General features: G+C 45.1%; 1 protein-coding gene across 1 annotated transcript in view; it reads left to right on the forward strand.

Moving 5' to 3' along the window:
* The window catches only part of RHOJ (ras homolog family member J), a gene marked incomplete at its 5' end in the record, with an annotated part of 55,221 nt that extends 43,131 nt beyond the window's left edge, over positions 1–12,090 (forward strand). The window contains 4 exons of the mRNA XM_082485662.1: positions 1,505–1,563; positions 8,334–8,498; positions 9,807–9,902; positions 11,566–12,090. Coding sequence (XP_082341788.1) covers positions 1,505–1,563; positions 8,334–8,498; positions 9,807–9,902; positions 11,566–11,712 — 467 coding nt within the window. The 3' untranslated portion in view covers positions 11,713–12,090. The remainder of the gene's footprint in view (positions 1–1,504; positions 1,564–8,333; positions 8,499–9,806; positions 9,903–11,565) is intronic.
* Between the last annotated feature and the right edge of the window lie 6,646 nt (positions 12,091–18,736).

The following is an 18,736-nucleotide window of genomic DNA, read 5'->3' on the forward strand; positions in this document are numbered from 1 at the left end:
CAGAAGGAAGACTCTTGGCCTGTTTCCCATCTCCTCTTTCCCCTGCACATCACAAGGCAGCCCCAGCAGCGGGTGAGTGTGGCCCATCCTGCCCTCATCAGCAAGTCTGGTCCTCACTGAGCCTTTATTCTTTCAGGATGTCAGTTTTGTTCTGTTTATATGCCAGCAAAATTACTGTGTCGCTTTGCAAGCAGGTAAAGCTGCTGAGTAATCAGTCTGTCCAGCCACACTGACAGACTTGAAGTCTAAGAGATTTCAAACAGGACACAGTTCCCCAGTGCAGGAGCTATTAACTTCTATAAACTGGCAGGTGCTTTTCTCCTACAAAAGTCTTATCACTTTAAAAAAAAATCAGTAAGAACCTGCGTGATGTTTTCAAGCCTCCTCTTTGCCAAAAGCAGTTATTAATCTTTCCCAGTCCTCACTAATTGCAAATTGTTATTGGCCGATGGAAACCAGTCTTAGCCTCCCCCCAGCCATAGCTCTATGTTCATACCAGCTGTTTTCCATCATGCTTAAAAAAAGTAGTAGTCCATGGGCTGTGAGAATACCATTATTCTGAGCAACTTCCCTGGTGAATGGGTAAAGTCTTCCTGTTGGCTAATGGGTGGAACTGGATTCCCCCCCTTTCTTTCCAGTGGAGTAGTAATGATTTAAGCAGATTAACTGGTTAACTAAGTGTCATTAACACAGATCTTATCCTTTATACAAAATAACACTGATTACAGAGATCAGCTAATAACAGGGTTCATCCAAAGGCAATGAGAAAATATTTTCATCGATGTCAGCGGGCTCAAAATGAAGTTCAAAGTGAATTCTACTAAAGGAGTAAATATGCTGAGTGTGATCAATAAACCAAGACATGCTTTCCTTCATTTGCAACAGAATCTGTTCAACATCCCTGCAAATATTAATGCTTCTCTTCCTCTCTGTCCTTCAAAGCATCCGCCACACAGCCCCGTATGTTGAGCACTGCCACCTGCGATTGCATGACACAGGACAGGACAGGTTGCCCAAGAGGCAGCACACCTCCACTGAGACACACCAAACATCAACCACTGCTGAATGCTTCATTGTTTTATAGCCTGGAACAAATAAAATAATTAAAAAAAAAAAACTCTCAATGATCCATGACAAACCTACCCCAAGGCTCATGACGGGGAGGCAGGAATCTTGTGCTTTCAAGTTCTAGCGCCTCATGGGGGTCTGCTGGTGGCTGCAGAGACAGAAGCAAATGTCCACCAGTCTCTGGGTCCCTGATAGTAGCAATGGGTGCGGCTCATCTGTCTGTGAAGAAATAAAAGCTTGGCATAAAGCATTTGCTTCTGTTGACTTTAGGTTGCCTTCAGTTCAGATTGAATCTCTGTGCTTGGTTTAGGATGCATGTTGTAAGGTATGCGCTAATGTGTCTAGTACAGGGGTGTATTGGCATTTTAGGAATAAAACACATAAAATGAGGCCACTGGTTTCTGCATAAACAGTATCTCTTGTTTCTCTCTTCCAGTAACTGTGACTGTGGGAGGACAACAACACTTGCTGGGACTTTATGACACTGCAGGGCAGGTAAATTAATGCAAAACTTTTATAAGTTTCCTTTTCCCATTGCTTGTTTCTTGCTACCATATTCTGGGGTTTGTTGTTTGTGGGGTTATTTTTACAAATATTAGCAATCGGTTATGAGTTGTAATGGTTGAACTGCTGACCAGCTCGTTTTTGTTTTCTACATAGAGATTTCATAGAATCATGGAATCGTCTAGGTTGAAAGGGACCTTTAACATCATCGAGTCCAACCGTTAACCTCACACTGCCAAACCTACCACTACACCATGTCCCTCAGCATCACATCTACCCATCTTTTAAATATCTCCAGGGTTGGTGACTCAACCACTTCCCTGGGCAGCCTGTTCCAATGCTTGAAAACCCTTTCTGTGAAGAAATTTTTCCTACTATCCATCCTAAACTCCCCTGGTGCAACCTGAGGCCATTTCCTCTTGTCCTGTTGCTTGTTACTTGGGAGAAGAGACCAACCCCCACCATGCTACAACCTCCTTTCAGGCAGTTGTAGAGAGCCGTAATGTCTCCCCTCAGCCTCCTCTTCTCCAGGCTAAACAACCCCAGTTTCCTCAGTCGCTCCTCATAAGACTTGTGCTCCAGACCCCTCACCAGCTTCATTGGCCTTCTCTGGATGCACTCCAGCACCTCAGTGTCTGTCTTGTAGCGAGGGGCCCAAAACTGAACACAGTGCTCGAGGTGGGGCCTCACCAGTGCCCAGCACAGCATGACAATTCATTCTGGTTCAGGAAGAAAACACACACACAGTCATCCCTAAAACCCGATTAGGCTGTTTAGCCTCCCATATATCCACCTCCTACTGTAAATATGACATTTCCTATAAAGTCTGTGTTTTCTTACATTTACCACATGGTGGCATTGAAGATACAGAGAATAATTCCCATTTCCGAGATCAGAAAACTAATATAATACTCCACCGGTCTATCGGTTACCAGATACTGACTTTTTAAATGGTAAACCAGCCAGGTTGGCACCCATCCCTGCATCCTTCTCCCAGGACAAGGGTGTCCATCCATTACAGAAGAGTCTAGACCCCATGCTTGCTTTCATATATAATGCTTTTACTCTTTCCAGTCTCCCCAGTCTGATGCAGTGTGCTTGCGCTGAAAATTTGCTGAAGAGCTCTGGTCTATGGGCTGATTTCATCCCATAGAGAGGACGAGAGAGTATTTCTCACTGCCTTGCTCTGCCAGTAGAAGGGCAGAAAAGGGTACAGGGAGCAACACATTTTCACGGTGAAATTTGCCTCTCCTACCTCCAAATGCCAGCAACTGGCAGAATAAAGAAAGGACGACCATCCACACAGGATCTTTGCAGAAAACCACCTGCCAAGAGGGGAGAGAGCAGGTCCCAGGTGCCTCCCTGCCTGGGAAGGTCAGAACCCACATTCACCAGCTCCTCTGGTCAGAGCTGGCACTAGGCAGTCAAGGACGTGCTGTCACTGGATGCAGCAGGAGAGGAAAGCAGATTTGGGAGCCTGCTTCGCTCTTTGGGACCCAGCAGCTCTGGGTGCTGGGCTCTGCTTTCAGGAGCACTTCTTGGCTCTGCTTTTTTTGGCCATGACTGGCTGCTATGAAATGCATAAACAGTGCAGAAGGAGACCCTCCTGTCTGCAGAAGGCCACTTAATAAAGAATATACTTTGCAGCAGTATGCAGAGAGGTCAAAAACCACATCAGGACAGACTGTCACTTCCAGAAAAACCTGCACTCAGCAGCACTGGGGCTTTTATGCTTTGGGCTTCACTTTTTTCATTTTATTCCTATCACGTGTCTGTAGGAAGCAATGGTCACTTCATAGCTAGCTTGGTGTCACAGTCCACCCATCCTTTCTAGTCACATGGTACAAACAGATGATCCAAAAGCCAGTCCCAAAATGTGACCCAAATCCTTGTCCCATGTTCAATTTTCTGTTGTGCGCTCAGAAACGCTGAGCTCAGAGCGTGTCCGTCACAATCCAGCAGCACCGCAAGCCTTTGCAAACAAGACTGGAGTTATATTCAGTTCTCAGTCAGATTTTACCCAGTGCCTTAATATCTCTGCTTGTTTTGTAGGGCTGACTGTTCCACCTGCCACCCATTCCCTCAGCAACACACCCCCTTATTTGTCCTCCTGAGCCAGAAGAAGCACTGATCTGTCTCTTTAACAAACTTCACCCCTCCATTTGTTCCTCCACAGTCATTTTGCCTTCTCCTGCTTCAGACTAGTCGGAGCACAACTTGCCTTCAAGCATCATTTCTAACTCATCAGCTTCATTTCCCTTTCAGACCTTGGTCTGGAGGACTTGGCTATCTAGTCAAAACTGAGAGGATGAATCACTTCTTGATGACTAGATTGTATCTCCGTGGAGGCTGAAAGGATGATGCTTCCCACATGCTCAAGCTATAACAACAGATCATCTGGGTTGTTTCCTCCCTCCTTCTCCTTGTGTCGTGTGGCTTTCCAAAGGCATCGGTGTGAAGTCATAGCCAAAAATAGCATTTGACATTACGGTGCTATAAAACATATGCTAATGAAATAACAATTGGAAAATGTACTCCTGCAGCAGGACCCTCTGTCAGCCTGAAGGGAGAGCTGGCAGAGACCCCAGATCTGGGGGATCTGGTTTTCTGCATCCCTGGCGCAAACAGTCCTAGGAGTTAAAAAAGAGTGGTCTTTTTTTCCCCAGGCTGGACTCAGGTGTGGAGTGCTTTAATGAGCTGACATGGCAAGGAGTGTACGCGAGATCAGCACGGCAGCAACATAAAAAAAAAAGCAAGTTTTGCTGTACTTTCTGGGCCCAAGTGCTGCAAGGCTGCTGGCGGCCAGAGAGCAGGGAGGGAGCAACACCGGTTGATGCCTTTCGGCCCTGGCAAGCCATAGGCATGTAAGTCAGCACGGCCAGGTCTGGTTCTGGCATTTCCCTGCCAAACCAGTGGCCAGGCAGCGAAACTGGAAAGCTTTGCACTCACTAAATAACAAGCAGAAAAACGCGAGCACGAGCCAGGGAAACAAATTAATGATCAGCTACAGCCCAACCCCATGAGGACTCACATCTGTTGCCAAACACCACTGTCACTAACTATGGCACCTCTGGATGTGCCCCATACCCATGCAAATGTCCAGTCCCTTTTTTACACTATTTATTTGCTTGACTTCAACTGTCTCTGAATGAGAAATGATCCTGATGCACCATGTCTCATAACGGTCCATTGCAAGGTTTTATAGCCTTCTCCTGGGGAGCAGGTACAAATACAGACAGGGTCCTTGTCTGATGTGGTTTGGGAGGTCCTGCCAGCCTTCAGGCACAGGCATGTACAGGAGCCCCTGATAACTCTCATCCATCACATACGTGCTTGTGCTTTAACACATCCATGCAAGCTCCCATGTGCCCTGACAGAAGACAGGACCTCTGCTACGTGATGTGCGGTTGTCCCTCCTTACGGCTTATATAATGCTCTGTGCTGCTAACACAGATTGGGAGTGCTCCTCTCGAAAAAGCATTTTCTAGAGGCTACAAAGAAGCAAGCGAAATAAAATGAAATGCACACTCCTGGAGCTGTAACTGCCAGGCAGAGCGCTCGTGGCTTTTAGTTTGTATTTTTAATGGTACAATAAGTTCCAGCCCCTCTAAATATGCACGTCTGGAATATTGAAACTGGTTATATTTAGCCAATTTCTTTCCAAGTATCCTAAGTCACGATTCCTCAAGGGCTTGCTGCCACCGCGTGGCTGTTTTAGGAGGCTGATTTGCAGCAATTAAACCAACAAACAGAAAAGGCCTTTGCCAGGCACATAGTATCAGCCCACGTTGACTGTGGCATAAACATACTTAATCTCAGATTTGGTGTTCTGGGTTAAAATAATGTCCTGTAATCAGGCCAGGCCTTCCTAACCCACAACGTCCACATAAAGGTAGACATGCTGGAGGGGAGGGATGCCATCCAGAGGGACCTGGACAGGCTGGAGAGGTAGGCCAAATCCAACCTCATGCAGTTCAACAAGGCCAAGTGCAAGGTCTTACATCTGGGTCGGGGCAATCCCAAGCACAAATACAGGCTCGGGGGGGGAATGGCTGGACAGCAGCCCAGAGGAGAAGGACCTGTGTGTGCTGATTGACGAGAAGCTCAACATGAGCCAGCAATGTGCAATCGCAGCCCAGAAGGCCAACCGCATCCTGGGCTGCGTCAAAAGAAGTGTGGCCAGCAGGTCAAAGGAGGTGATTCTGCCCTTCTACTCCACTCTCATGAGACAGTACCTGGTACCTGCAGTACCTGGAGTACTGCATCCAGCTCTGGAGTCCCCAACATAAGGACATGGACCTGCTGGAGCGTGTCCAGAGGAGAATCACGAGGATGATCCGAGGACTGGAGTTGGGGCTGTTCAGCCTGGAGAAGAGAAGGCTCCGGGGAGATCTTATTGCGGCCTTCCAGTACCTAAAGGATGCCTACAGGAGAGCTGGGGAAGGACTTTTTACTAGGGCACGTAGCAATAGGACGAGGGGGAATGGCTTCAAACTGGAAGAGGGCAGGTTCAGATTAAACATTAGGAAGAAATTTTTCACTATGAGGGTGGTGAGGCACTGGAACAAGTTGCCCAGAGAGGTTGTTGAGGCCCCATCCCTGGAGGTGTTCAAGGCCAGGCTGGACATGGCCTTGGGCAACCTGGTCTAGTGGGAGGTGTCCCTGCCTATGGCTGGGGGGTTGGAATTCGATGATCTTGAAGGTCCTTTCCAACTTAAACCATTCTATGAGTCTATGATAAAACTCATCTGTCTCTTGTAATGCAATTGCTCCATTGAGTCCATTATCTTGGCATCTACTTTGCCTCATTAACTCATCTGCTGGGCGCTGGGTGTCATCTCCAGAGCCTCATATAAATCTCCTCCCACTGACTTTGCTTCTTTGTGGCCTGTATCACTGATGTTCCCATGAACATCTGAGACTTTTTTCCTAACATTCTCTGAACATGGAGAATCCACTGACACTGGAAAGACAAAGGTCAGTTGACAAATACTCTGGCTTTTCCTCAAATACTGTGGCTCTGGGGCTGGAGGTGGTAACTGGGAATTTACTCTTCCTTATGAAGTGGGTTTGGGACAATGAACATTCAGTTAGACAAAACAAAACCTTTTGTTTGTGGTTTAGGATGTTTCTTTAAACTTTGTTTTAATGAGACAGAGCTAAATTCAGCCTCATACTTCCTTTCAAAATAAATAATGGAGGTTTTTTTGTTTAGAAAAGGTTGGAGCAGACTGTTTTTACATGATCTATCAGTATTTTTCAGAAACTGGTGTTGATTCAGAAATAGTCTGGGTCACCTTATCACTGCATACTCAGTGAACAAAAGACTTGGGAAAGATTTACCGGTCTCAGCTCATAGTTAAGCCCGCTCATTTTTTGACCCAACCAAACCAAGACAGAAGTAAAGCTGAATTAAAACCCCGTCTAATCTGCGCACACAGTGATATAGTCCTGTATCAGCTGCTCCTGCAGGACAGAGAGGAGTTACATTGTTTCTGTTCCTAATGTGGGTTTTCCCCACCTCTAATAAACGCTCTCAAGTCTGAGCAACAGTGCCTGGATATTTTTTTTTTTCTCTTTTCATTGAATTATTAACTGTTTCAGTATCTGCAAAGCAAAACTGCACCGATTGAGTTTTCATACAGTTATAATCAAAAGTGACTGTACTGCAGAGATTTGAGGCTTACCCAGAATGCAGAAACTACAAACTAAAGACTTAGGTCTCAGGCAGGCTTGACAGCAACAAGTATTATCATTTCCCACACTCAAACTTTGTGTTCCTTTCTCCCTTTTTAATTCTGGACCTGTTCTTCAGAATATGTGTATTCCCTCTAAAAGCATCTGTTTCATTGCACTGAAATTTTCTAACAGGTTTCATTGATAAGTACCCACCAGACACAGCTACATATGCTCCCACTATCAGAAAGAGCCAGCCTATCCCTTTCACACAGCTTGCAAAACCTCTGCTCGCTCTCAACATCTCAAGCCTGAAGACAGACCCAAATTCTTCCTTGAAACTCAGCTATGAAAACCCGCTCGCAACACGACACAGCTGCGCTTCAAGCTGTTTGAAAATTCACCCCCTTCACAACTAGCACAAAGAGGAGACATCTCTCCTTCCCCAGTCCAGGGCCTGTGGAAACATTAAATCCCCCCCAGTGATTTACCGAGCCACTGCAGGCTGGATTTGATCTGTTTTGTGCTTTCAATACGAATCTCTTCTGCTGACTGACACATTGCTGCGTACCATACATGATTGCGATGGCACCAAACAGCCCGAAGACCTGTATTTGTTGTATATGGTCACGTCTATAATGTTATGGGCTTTCTATTCCCCTGTAGGCATTAACAGAAAGGCCCCTAGAGACATGTGTCATCAGCAAATATTAGCTAGCAGTGACAGTCAAATAATACTTCCCAGGATGGTATCGCATTGCTGGAGGGCTGAGGTTGATACACACGGCCTCAAGATCAATTTTTATTACACCACCAGTGATGGCTGCTGTGTAGCATTACCCTCTACACCAGCATCACCACGGATAACACACACACACACAACAACAAAATATATATATATATGTTAGCTCTTCGGGGGAAAGGTGCTGACAAAACAGCACCCCTGGCCCTCAAGGGGTGGTTTCCTCCCCAGCACCTCCCCAGAGGTTATAGGTGTGTTGAGCAGTTCATCAATGGGCAATGTGATACCCCCATCTGCAGTTATCCTCCACCCCATAACACACTTGCTGTTTTCCCCCTGACAGGAGGACTACAACCAGCTGAGACCCCTGTCCTACCCAAACACAGACGTGTTCTTGATCTGCTTCTCGGTGGTGAACCCTGCCTCGTACCACAACGTCCAGGAGGAGTGGGTGCCCGAGCTGAAAGTCTGCATGCCCAACGTGCCTTACGTCCTCATAGGAACACAGGTAACACTCCTCCGGGGCACCACCAGCCATCATGAGGGTCTTCAGAGCAAGGGGGCTCCTACTCTGCCCCAGAAGTGGCTGGAGGCTGAGCTCTCTGGAAAGGTTTCCTATTTAACTTCTTAAGTGAAATGCAGCAAGACTTCCCCATTGAAGGAAAACTCAGGGAGTGGGAATGGGAACCAACATGTAGATGTCCCATCATGCTAGTCATGACTGGGAAAACTCATCCCATCTTTTTGTTCAAATGTCTATCAATGTGGTATCAAGGCATAAATACCTATAGGGAGAAAAGATTTCTGACAGGTCTTTAGTGGGGGGGGAAACATCAAAATCTGGTTAGAAGCAGAAGCTAAACTTCCAACTAAATTTTAAGAATGAGAATAATTAACCAAATTACTTACTTAAAGACATGGGAAGGAAATAGCCTCCCTCATGCTTTACATCAACATTGCAATTAGTGACTTGCTGTCCTGCTAGTGTTATAGTGGATGTTAGACTAAATGATCAAACCACTTTGTTTTGGCTTTAAAATCTCTGAATCTATCAATCAAATAAAAATGCCTTAAATATGGGTTTTCTTCCAAGACACAGAGCGGCTATGAACTGAGAAGCAGGGATATGAGTCTGGAAAATGTCTGAACGCTGGACAGTAACCTAAGCCAAGTTAGAGAAACAGATCAAATTCTGGTCAAAACCAAAGTCCTCATGCCATTGGAAAGTCCAATCGTTCAAACACTGCCTTTGTTTTCCACACTAGAATAATCTAAAACACCCATTTTAAAATAAAAGTATTACCCTTTGGATCACACACTCTGAAAATGGATGGGTTTGAAACGCCAGAATGCTTCACTTTGATGTTTTCCATGGAAACAAAGGATTTTGTTTCAAGTCAGTCAGACTGAACTGCATCTGTCTGCCCTGTCAGAATGTTTTTCGGGTGATGCAGTGCAGGATCACAGCAGCCTCCCCTTCCAATGTGGCTCAGGCTTCCACTGAGACTTTCCAAGAAGCATTGAGAGAGCTATTGAGAACCACATCTTTACTCTACTGCAGCCATCTGAGCTGTGGTCCAATAACCCACCAGCGAGAACTAATTCATGTTAAACAGAAAGAAAAAAAAAAAAAAAAAAAAAAAAAAAAAGAAAGAAGAAGGAAAATACATATGCAATTAATTTCTGAAGTAACATCCGAGGCCGGGAGGACAGGTACCCTTATGAGAGGCCATGACTGTGGGTTCGTAAAGCTATGAATGTCTTAAGAGTTACAGCAAGGTGGCACTGAGCACAGGGTTTGTGTATTTTCTGTTAGATTGATCTTCGGGATGATCCCAAGACTTTGGCTCGGCTGCTTTACATGAAGGAGAAACCACTTACCTACGAGCACGGAGTGAAGCTAGCAAAGGAGGTAACAGCTTTTTCTGAGGTCCCATGAAATTGATTGATCACAGCTTTCCGTTGGGTTTGTTCCATTCAAGGTGAACTCCTCCAGGGTGTGTTGGTTGGTCCCAGCCAGAGATTAAAGCCTCTGGGCAAACAGGCTGGACCCAGACACAGGTTCATAGAATGGTTTAGGTTGGAAGCGACCTTAAAGATCATCTAGTTCCAAACCCCTGCCATGGGCAGGGGCACCTCCCACTAGACCAGGTTGCTCAAAGCCCCATCCAGCCTGGCCTTGAACACTTCCAGGGATGGGGCCTCCACAACTTCTCTGGGCAATTTGTTCCAGTGCCTCATTACCCTCAGAGTGAGAATTTTCTTCCTAATATCTACTCTAAATCTACCCTCTTCCAGTTTGAAGCCATTCCCCCTCCTCCTATCACTACATGCCCTTGTAAAAAGTCCCTCTCCAGCTTTCTTGTAGGGCCCCTTCAGATACTAGAAAGCTGCTATAAGGTCTCCTCAGAGCCTTCTCTTCTCTAGGCTGAACACCCCTAACTCCCTCAGCCTGGGCTGTGAGCGCACATTAACAGGTCACGTTGAGCTTCTCATCAACCAACATTCTCGATGGCTTCTCACAACCAGGTCGCGGCTCCTGAGCCTGCTGTCCTGCTGCAATACCCTATTGAGCTCTAAGCAAAGCAGCAAGGTACACAGGGCAGCAGGTGGCAAATGGGCAGCAAAACAGATTTTACTGCCTACTTTACCTAAGTCAAGTGTTTCTTGTTCAGGCTTCTGCCAGGAGGTGCATGTGGCAAACGCCTCTCTGCAGCCACCTCTTTCCAAACTCATCCCTATCCCTTACAAAAGCACAGAAAACTTGATTCTCACTTACCCATTGCACTTCAAGCAGGAGAGAAGGAGGTCCCAAGATTTCTGTGCTATTGCACCTTCCTCCTGGGAAGATAAGGGGATAAAAGCCCTCCCCAAACCCTGAAATGCGGGCACCTGGACCCTAAGCATTCCCACCTTATATGCTGCAGGTGCTGTTAGAGGCTCTGGCCCTCAAAGGCCAGTGAGAGCATCCGTTAGCAGAATAAGCTGACCAAGCTGAGGCTGCTTTCCCAGGCTGCACAAACAGTGTGTGTTTGTGTCGTACCAGTACACCCCGGAGATTCCGATCTCCGTGATGCTTCCCGGTTCCCAGATGCCAGCTGGAAGCCCTCCCCCGGTAGCAGCTCCCAGGAATTGCAGGAGGCAGGACACAAGACTGACAGGTCAGGGGAGAAGAGCCAAGTATATGAAGGGTTCAGGTCACAACCCAGCATCTCCTTGAAACCCTCCCCAGCTGCACAGGTGGGAGGCCAAGCTCCTGGTCTAGCACTCAAACCTGGGCACAGCCCCACTCTTTCTGGAGGGTCGTGCAGGGAATTCCTGTTCCCCATTAACCCCCTGTGGTGAGATACTGGTGTTGATGCTCATCCCTGCTCCCTTACTCAGGATGACCACCTGGGCTTGTCCCTTAATCCTATAGGCAGCCAGATACCAAACAGAGCAAAGACCTAACCCCCTTTCTAAAGGCGTGGGCTTCCCTCTGTGGCAGGACACGCATGCATGTACAGTGTTGCTGGAACAGGGTCACTCTGTCTCTCCCTGCGGTGGGTACTCACACTTTCTCTTCTCTCTTTCAGATCGGAGCACAGTGCTATCTGGAGTGCTCAGCCCTCACACAGAAAGGCCTTAAGACTGTCTTTGATGAAGCAATCCTGACTATTTTCCACCCCAAGAAGAAGAAGAAGCGTTGTGCAAAGTGCCACAGCTGCTGCACCCTTGTGTGAAGTCACCTGCAAAGAAAAGTGAGATGAGTTCAATGAAACCAAGCAGGTTAGAAAGGCAATGAAGGTCACATGCAACTGAAATGGGGAACATGACCAGAAAGGGGTCCTTCTCACCCAAATATAGGAGCCCTCCATTCTGTGAAACCTCCACGCTGTATCACACTAGGCCAACTCATGTCTATGTGCTTTCCTAACCCTCCACAGTTGTGTGCAGCCTGTTCCCACTACTGCAGACTGCACTGAGCCAACAGAAACCAGGATGCCTGCTCCTGCTTGACTCCTCACCTTAGGAATAAGGTGAAGGTGCCGTGTGGAAAAACAAAGGACTAAAGGTGGCAAAAGAAACAAGAGCAACTCCATTTGTGGCCATAAGCAAGAATTGATCTAAATTAGGTTTTTGCAGTACTTAGAAATTGAATCTGAATTGACTGAAAGCACATGGAGATCTGTAGAAATCTAATATGTAACATATAGGTAGGATGTACTTTTAAATTACTCTTCTTTTATAAGACTCGCTAGTTCAGGATATACTTTAGTTTGTTCAAACCACATGGAAGCAAAGGTGGAGTGATCCCAGTTTGTTTTCACTTAATGGAGAAACTTCACAGCGTCAGGATGTTGCTGCGCCCAAGCTATCAAAATGGATCAACATTTACCTCCAGACTTAAGGAATGTTCTTACAACAAAAAAAATGCAAATAACTGTATTTTTACAGGGGAATGTTCACGCTGAGCCATGTTTCCATAAGCTGGGAAAGGAAGAACAGAGTTGTAGCATTAATGTACTGAAACAAAGAAATTCTGCCACCAAAGAATATTGCCCTAGACATGAAATAGCAGCGTGGAACAATCTCCCTGCCAAAGCGAGAACATGAACGAGACACGTTGCCATGGCAACTGAAAATTTACCTTATAGATCAGCTGGATTTCTACATCTTACCCAGCAGACAAAAATAGCAAAAACTAAAAAGCCAAAGGTCGTACTGACTTCAAGTGCTTTAAGATGATCCAATTGCCTTAAGATTATTTTTTTAATGCAGTATCTCATGTAAAAAACCTCATCGCAGTGGAGGTGTAGGCATGTGGATTTACTGTAGTCTCCCTCCTCCCATTCATTACTTCTTTCTTTGCTCCCATTTTTCCATCTTCATTACTGTGAGCGCTGTTTAAGTTGCGGCGTGGCTGCAGTCCTCAGGAGTGAACTTTGCCAGGAGTCGCAGACGATGGGCTGCAGCCGATAGCACAGAGAGGGGAAGCGCAGACCTTCAGAGAAGAGACGCTGCCTGTTAGCTCTCTTTGCTGTTGAAGAAAGCGTGCCTTTTCGCTAAAGCGTCCCCAGGGAGCCTGTACTTTTGCACATCACAGCAACACAGACAACCAGAGGTGAACTCGAAGGGTGGCTTGTTACTCGCAGCAGCCTTCGGGTACCCTGGCAATGCCATGAGACTCTCTTGTTATGGATTTCATTGCCCAAGCAGAAAACCACAGTGCCAGCAAATACAGATTTGAAGACCTCTGATGTAAGTCCTTGCAAAAGCAGTGTCTGTAGTCAGCATTTCCAGAAGTGCTGGGAGTAAGCGCGTAACAGCAGCGCACCCTCCCAGCCCAGGGACACATGCCCTGTGCTCCCCCCGCCCCCCACTCCAGGGGACTGCCAGCCCACTCCTCGCCTGAAGCACAGTACTGTGGCTGAGTACGCACATGCAACCAGAAAAACTCTCGTGGTTAGTGGTGAATTATAGACCCAGTGTTATTTGGAGCAATTAGCGACTTCAGGAGGACTATAGGAACTGCATCCATGGCACAAAGAAGGCAAGAAACATGATGCAGTGCCTAATTCTGCAGTCACTGAGGCTTATGGGTCCAAGCTCCTCCTTTAGCCCGAATTCAGTTTACCATGGATACCTACAGAAATCAGCTCCAACACCCCAAAATATTTTCAGGTAGAAATCAACAGTTCTCTCTGACAAAAGTGATCAAATTCGAGGCAACCACCTTGTTGCTGTTCCCCAGCCGGCTTTCACTCACCATCTCTTTCCTGCCGCACGCAAGCATGCACGAAAACAAAGTTGTGCTAAATCAAAGACAGGCAAAAGAAAGATTTCCTCACTGCTGCCATTCTTTGTGCATATTTTATATTTGGTTTTAGTACGTCCCAGACATTTTCTTCAAATGGACTGGCTGATAAAGCACAGCTCAGAGCGAGGGCAGCGCTGAAGCCCGGTGAAGGAGTTCATGTCGTGCCGCAGAGGCTGTGTTGCCGTCCCCAGGCAGAGCAGTGAGTGTTCGCACAGCTGGGACACTGGCAATCAGCTGAACTGTAACATGTAAAGAGATATCAGGGGAGTACGAGGAAAAACTAGGACTGGACTAAATAAATAAATATTTAAGGGATGTTAGTTGGCTTACAAAATGACTAGAAGTCCACTGAAACAAACAAACAAAAAAAGCTTTCCACACATTTCAGAGAAAATTGGAGCTTCGCTCTGCTGCCACTTACTTCAGTGGAAATAAAATAGGATGATTACTTTGTTTTAGCTCATGTAGGTTGCTGTAGAGCGCTAGCCTATATACGAGTCTCTGGTTAAAGTAAGTGAAGTCTGTTTTAGCTGAAGTGCAATGCAAACACGCAGGTTGGAGCTGCCAGATATTCTTAGAGCTTCACAAAATACAGAGGAAATAGAAATCCAGACTGACAGCTGAGCTTATCATAAAATAATGAGCGCACTGGAAAAGTGCAATATAGCATTCCCAGCATGCATCGGAGAAAGCCACAAATAATCAAATGATATTTTTGTGTGCCACCGAGTATCAGGGCTGTCTATTAATACTAATGCGATGGCACAGGATAGGCACGTAAAATCAAAAATCAAATAGGAAGCTGTAGCATTAACGTAACTGCAGTGGTTTGAGGAAAATTAACTGAAAAACATATGGTGATGTAGATGCTAAAATGCTACTGTGCTAATGCATTAAACTGCAGCATCCTGCACAAATCATTGCATAGCGGTGAAAGCAGATAGAAAAGTATTAATATGCATACCAAAAAAATGTGAAGACTAACCAGGGTTTTATTTGCCCTTACAAAACCAAGCACATCAAGTTTGCGAGGCAGTAAAATTTCAAGTTTTTCAAGATGATTGTCACCAAAATTTAACATCTGGGAGCTGCAAGGGAGCGAGGGTGGTCACAATCCACTGAGAAATGGCCTCTGCACTCCATTTGTTTTTAATTTCTCTTCCAACAAAAATAAATGTTTTAAAAATAGCCATGGTTAATGCAGGTCCCATAAACATTATTCCTGTTTTAGGTAATGTACACACGCTTATCCACGAAATGTGGCACTTACTCAAGGATCTGCCCTGTTACACTATTATTTTGGGGAGGCAGGAACAGCACAGGCCAACAGGCTTTAGAACGGGATTGTAGGAAGATGTAAGGAGGGTCATTGACTATCTGGCAAGTCATACCTAATACCTTTTCTAAAAGCCAACAGATGGTGTGTGAACAGGCAGCAAAGCTTATTTTCAGAAATATCAAAACACCAGACACAGTGCAAGCACAGGCATACGGCAACAGATATAAACTTGGAGTTATTTTCAAGCACCATTAGTAACAAGAAAAGAAAATCAATAAAAGATTGCCAGGTGAAAGGAGATGAGTTTTCTCACTGTAAAATGAGCTAGAAATCAGACCTCGATTTCACCTTCAAAGGAACACGGTTAGGAGAGTCATAAAGGCTATAAACCATCCCAGGAACCTATTTGCCAATGTCCTCTTAATGCAATTAATGTCAAAACCTTTCCTGACAGAGCTGCATCTGCTAATAGTCTGCTATCATTTCAAAAGCACTCATAATTTACAAGAAATCTGCTAGAACCTGTAAAACTCATCTCCTTTGGCCTCTCCTGAAACCTTAATGTTCCACCAGGAATTGTTAACCTGAAGTTGTAGTTTCAAACAGAGTTCCCAAAGGGTTTTCATGAAAACTCCTGCAAGGAGATATAAGAGATATTAGGTATTAGAGAGATATCTCAAGAAACTGGGGAGTTGTTATCACATTTAAACAACTTACAGATGCCTCTGCCCTTCAGAGAGCTGCTGCCACACCATGCCAGTGGAACTGGGGCAATCCTGTGCTATATCACCACTTCCAGCATGACGTGAAGGAGGTCTCACAAAGAGTTCTGCAGTTTGTCCTGTGCCTCTGAGAGCTCAGAAAAGCTGGGGAGAATGCAGAAAGAAGGCTTTAATCCCACGCAGATCCATCCAGGAGCATTTGGTCAGCCAGGTATAAGTCCCATGTACTTATAATCTCGAGGAGTGGTGGGGAGCAGTTCTCAAGATGAGCTCCCCCTGGTTGTCCTATGTACCACATGCTCCCAGACCGTCTCTCAGTGCCCTGTAAATATCTACTGTTACAGTAGTGCGTAGCTCATGAAGAACAACCAACTACAAGCTCTTGCCTCACATTGCCTTGAATTAGGCATGTTGTGAATTTTTCCCTCAACTTCCGCATGCGCTGGTCCCTACGCAGATCTTCTTCTTGCTGGTGGGAACTGCAGCATTCACTCCGACTCCAGCATGACAATCAATACAATCATTTCAGCAGCTATCGTTGATATTTCTCACCTTTCTTCTCTTTCAAAGCACTGCTTCAGTTGAAAATAAATACAAAATTAAATCTAGCTCCGCATCTTAATATGCAATAAAGTTATTCCAAATACTTTTATTAAGGGGCCAGATTTTGGCAGTCTCCCTCACACTGAAGAGCATCTTACTTCACAAGGGATTGTCTCCAACTTCCTCATGTCTTATTCAATCCCAATGACACTGCTTATGTAAATGAGGGAGGCTGAATATGGCCATTGGTGACCTGCCCTTGTAGTTAATATATAACAAAATCTCTTCTACCTGCTCTAGTGTTGGTGGTTTGTGTCCTCCAAAAAGCAGTGATTTCCCATTCCCCACACACTGTACAAATCACCCGGTGTTCCGTCATGCTCAGCAGCAGGATCTGTCTGGTATCTGCCATCTCGAAGGAAGCGTGGTAGAGAAGAACTAAGAAATGAGTTGGGAAAGGAGACAAGCCTTGGGCATGCTGCTACACAAACCAAGCAGGACTCCCCCAGAAACAATCCCTGCAATGCAACTGTAGGGAAGTGGCTAAAAACCCACCCAAGTGTAGCAAACAGAGCAACAGGGAACAAACATTTCACTACCAGTGACTCTCTGTTGCCAAGGATGCACGGGCTTCACTTCCCATCAGCAGCAAGTTGTCAAGATCCCATCCAAGATATTGTCCCAAGACTCCAGAAACCCAATTTGAGAACCTTTTACAGGAGCTTGGACAAGGTTGCAGAAGTTCATGCAGACAATTTCTATTGCTGCCTCCCCTCATCACACCCAACTTCATACACAGCAAGCGATACAGTGGCCAATTACACTAATGATATGTGTCTAGCAGATGTATTTTCACCGTGCAAGCTGCCATGTCCTTACAAAAATGTCCTTCTAATTCAGACATGAAAGGTGCCCGTTTGCTTACATATCTTTCTTACAGTCTGTGACCTTTTTTGTAGCTTTTTATTTTCACAGCAAATACCTTTTGATTCACCATACTGAAACTTCATCTGGATTAAAAATAAATTGCGATGGTATCAATCTGTCTCAAGCCAGGCTTGTTTAAAAGCACATTTGTCTTCTCCAGCAAAGCAATCAACATATGCTCATGTTGGCCCAGGGACCATTTGTTCAATAAACACACCTTTCTCCCTGTATTTTACTTTTCCCTGAAGAGGATTTGTAATGTCTTTTATCTACATTTAAAAAAATAATTAAAAAAAAAAAAAAAACAAGACCCAAACAACAACAACAACAAAAATCTACAAATAACAACCTTTTCTTGGTTCACAACTCTATGGGACTGGAGGAGCATCTGCTGTGACAGGAGGTGGGCATGGAGTGACCTATGTCAGATAACTTCTAGACACATTTGAGCTCTACGTAAAAATGAAGACAAATCTCTACTATAAACGTTTCTTTTCCTCTTAGTGAATAAAGACCCTCTGAAAGTAGGAAAAAGCCTCCCACTGATTTCAGTAGTGGCTTGTGATCTCAGCTGTCTTCACCTATCAAAACAAAACACAAATAGAAATATTTTTGCATCGAAAAGTTGGGACAAAAACACCGAATAGAAGTAATGAATGCTATAGAATAGCATCTACGCTTCTACGCTGGGGGACAGCTGCAAAATCAGTGCCCAGACCATAATTAGTCAGTTTGACCCTAAAACAAACTTTATTTTAAGATGTTAAGGGGACACCCGTAACTAGGATGAAATAAATCTTCGAAATCTCTTTTCTTTGTTTCAGTTAAAGCTTTCAGAAACATGTGAACAAGAATATCTTTTTCCTGGGCAGTTCCAGGAACAGCAAAAAGAGTCAGAACCACATTGTAAGCAGAAAATGAGTTCACAAACCCATATATCACAGAGCAACAAGCAAAAATCATATGAATGCTGTCAATGGTGAAAAACCTCTTTAACTTTGAAAATATGCTAACAAAAGTAACTCTAAGCATGATTCCCACACCTCCTTCCAGAACGTGCAGACCATAATGCAGTGTTTGGCTGCTTCTTCTAACTATAATTTTAGGGTGGGATTGTCAAAGATGCCGTATGTTGGCTTCATTTCAATTCTCCTGAAGGCAATGGAAAACTTCAATGGGGTCCACACATGACTAATGCGTAAAGCACTTGAGTCTTTACCTTTCTTCCTTTTCTCCCCTTTATTGTGGCTGACCAAGCCTTGAGCGCACAGATACACTAAGCCAGGTCCAAGAATCTTTTCTACCTTTTGGCTGCTGCTCGTGGACTCCTGCAAAAAATCAAGCATCTGGAGACTTTGCTGATCTGGATCTTTAGCTTGAGCTTTTGAGACTGGATTTGTAACTCCTTTTCAACTGCTACTGTGGCTGAAGATGAAAATGATTACATATTCATGACAAATGGGTACCTTTGCAGA

This window comes from Vanellus vanellus (genome assembly GCF_965231255.1).
Source record: "Vanellus vanellus genome assembly, chromosome: 6".
In the NCBI taxonomy this organism is placed as follows: Eukaryota; Metazoa; Chordata; class Aves; order Charadriiformes; family Charadriidae; genus Vanellus; species Vanellus vanellus.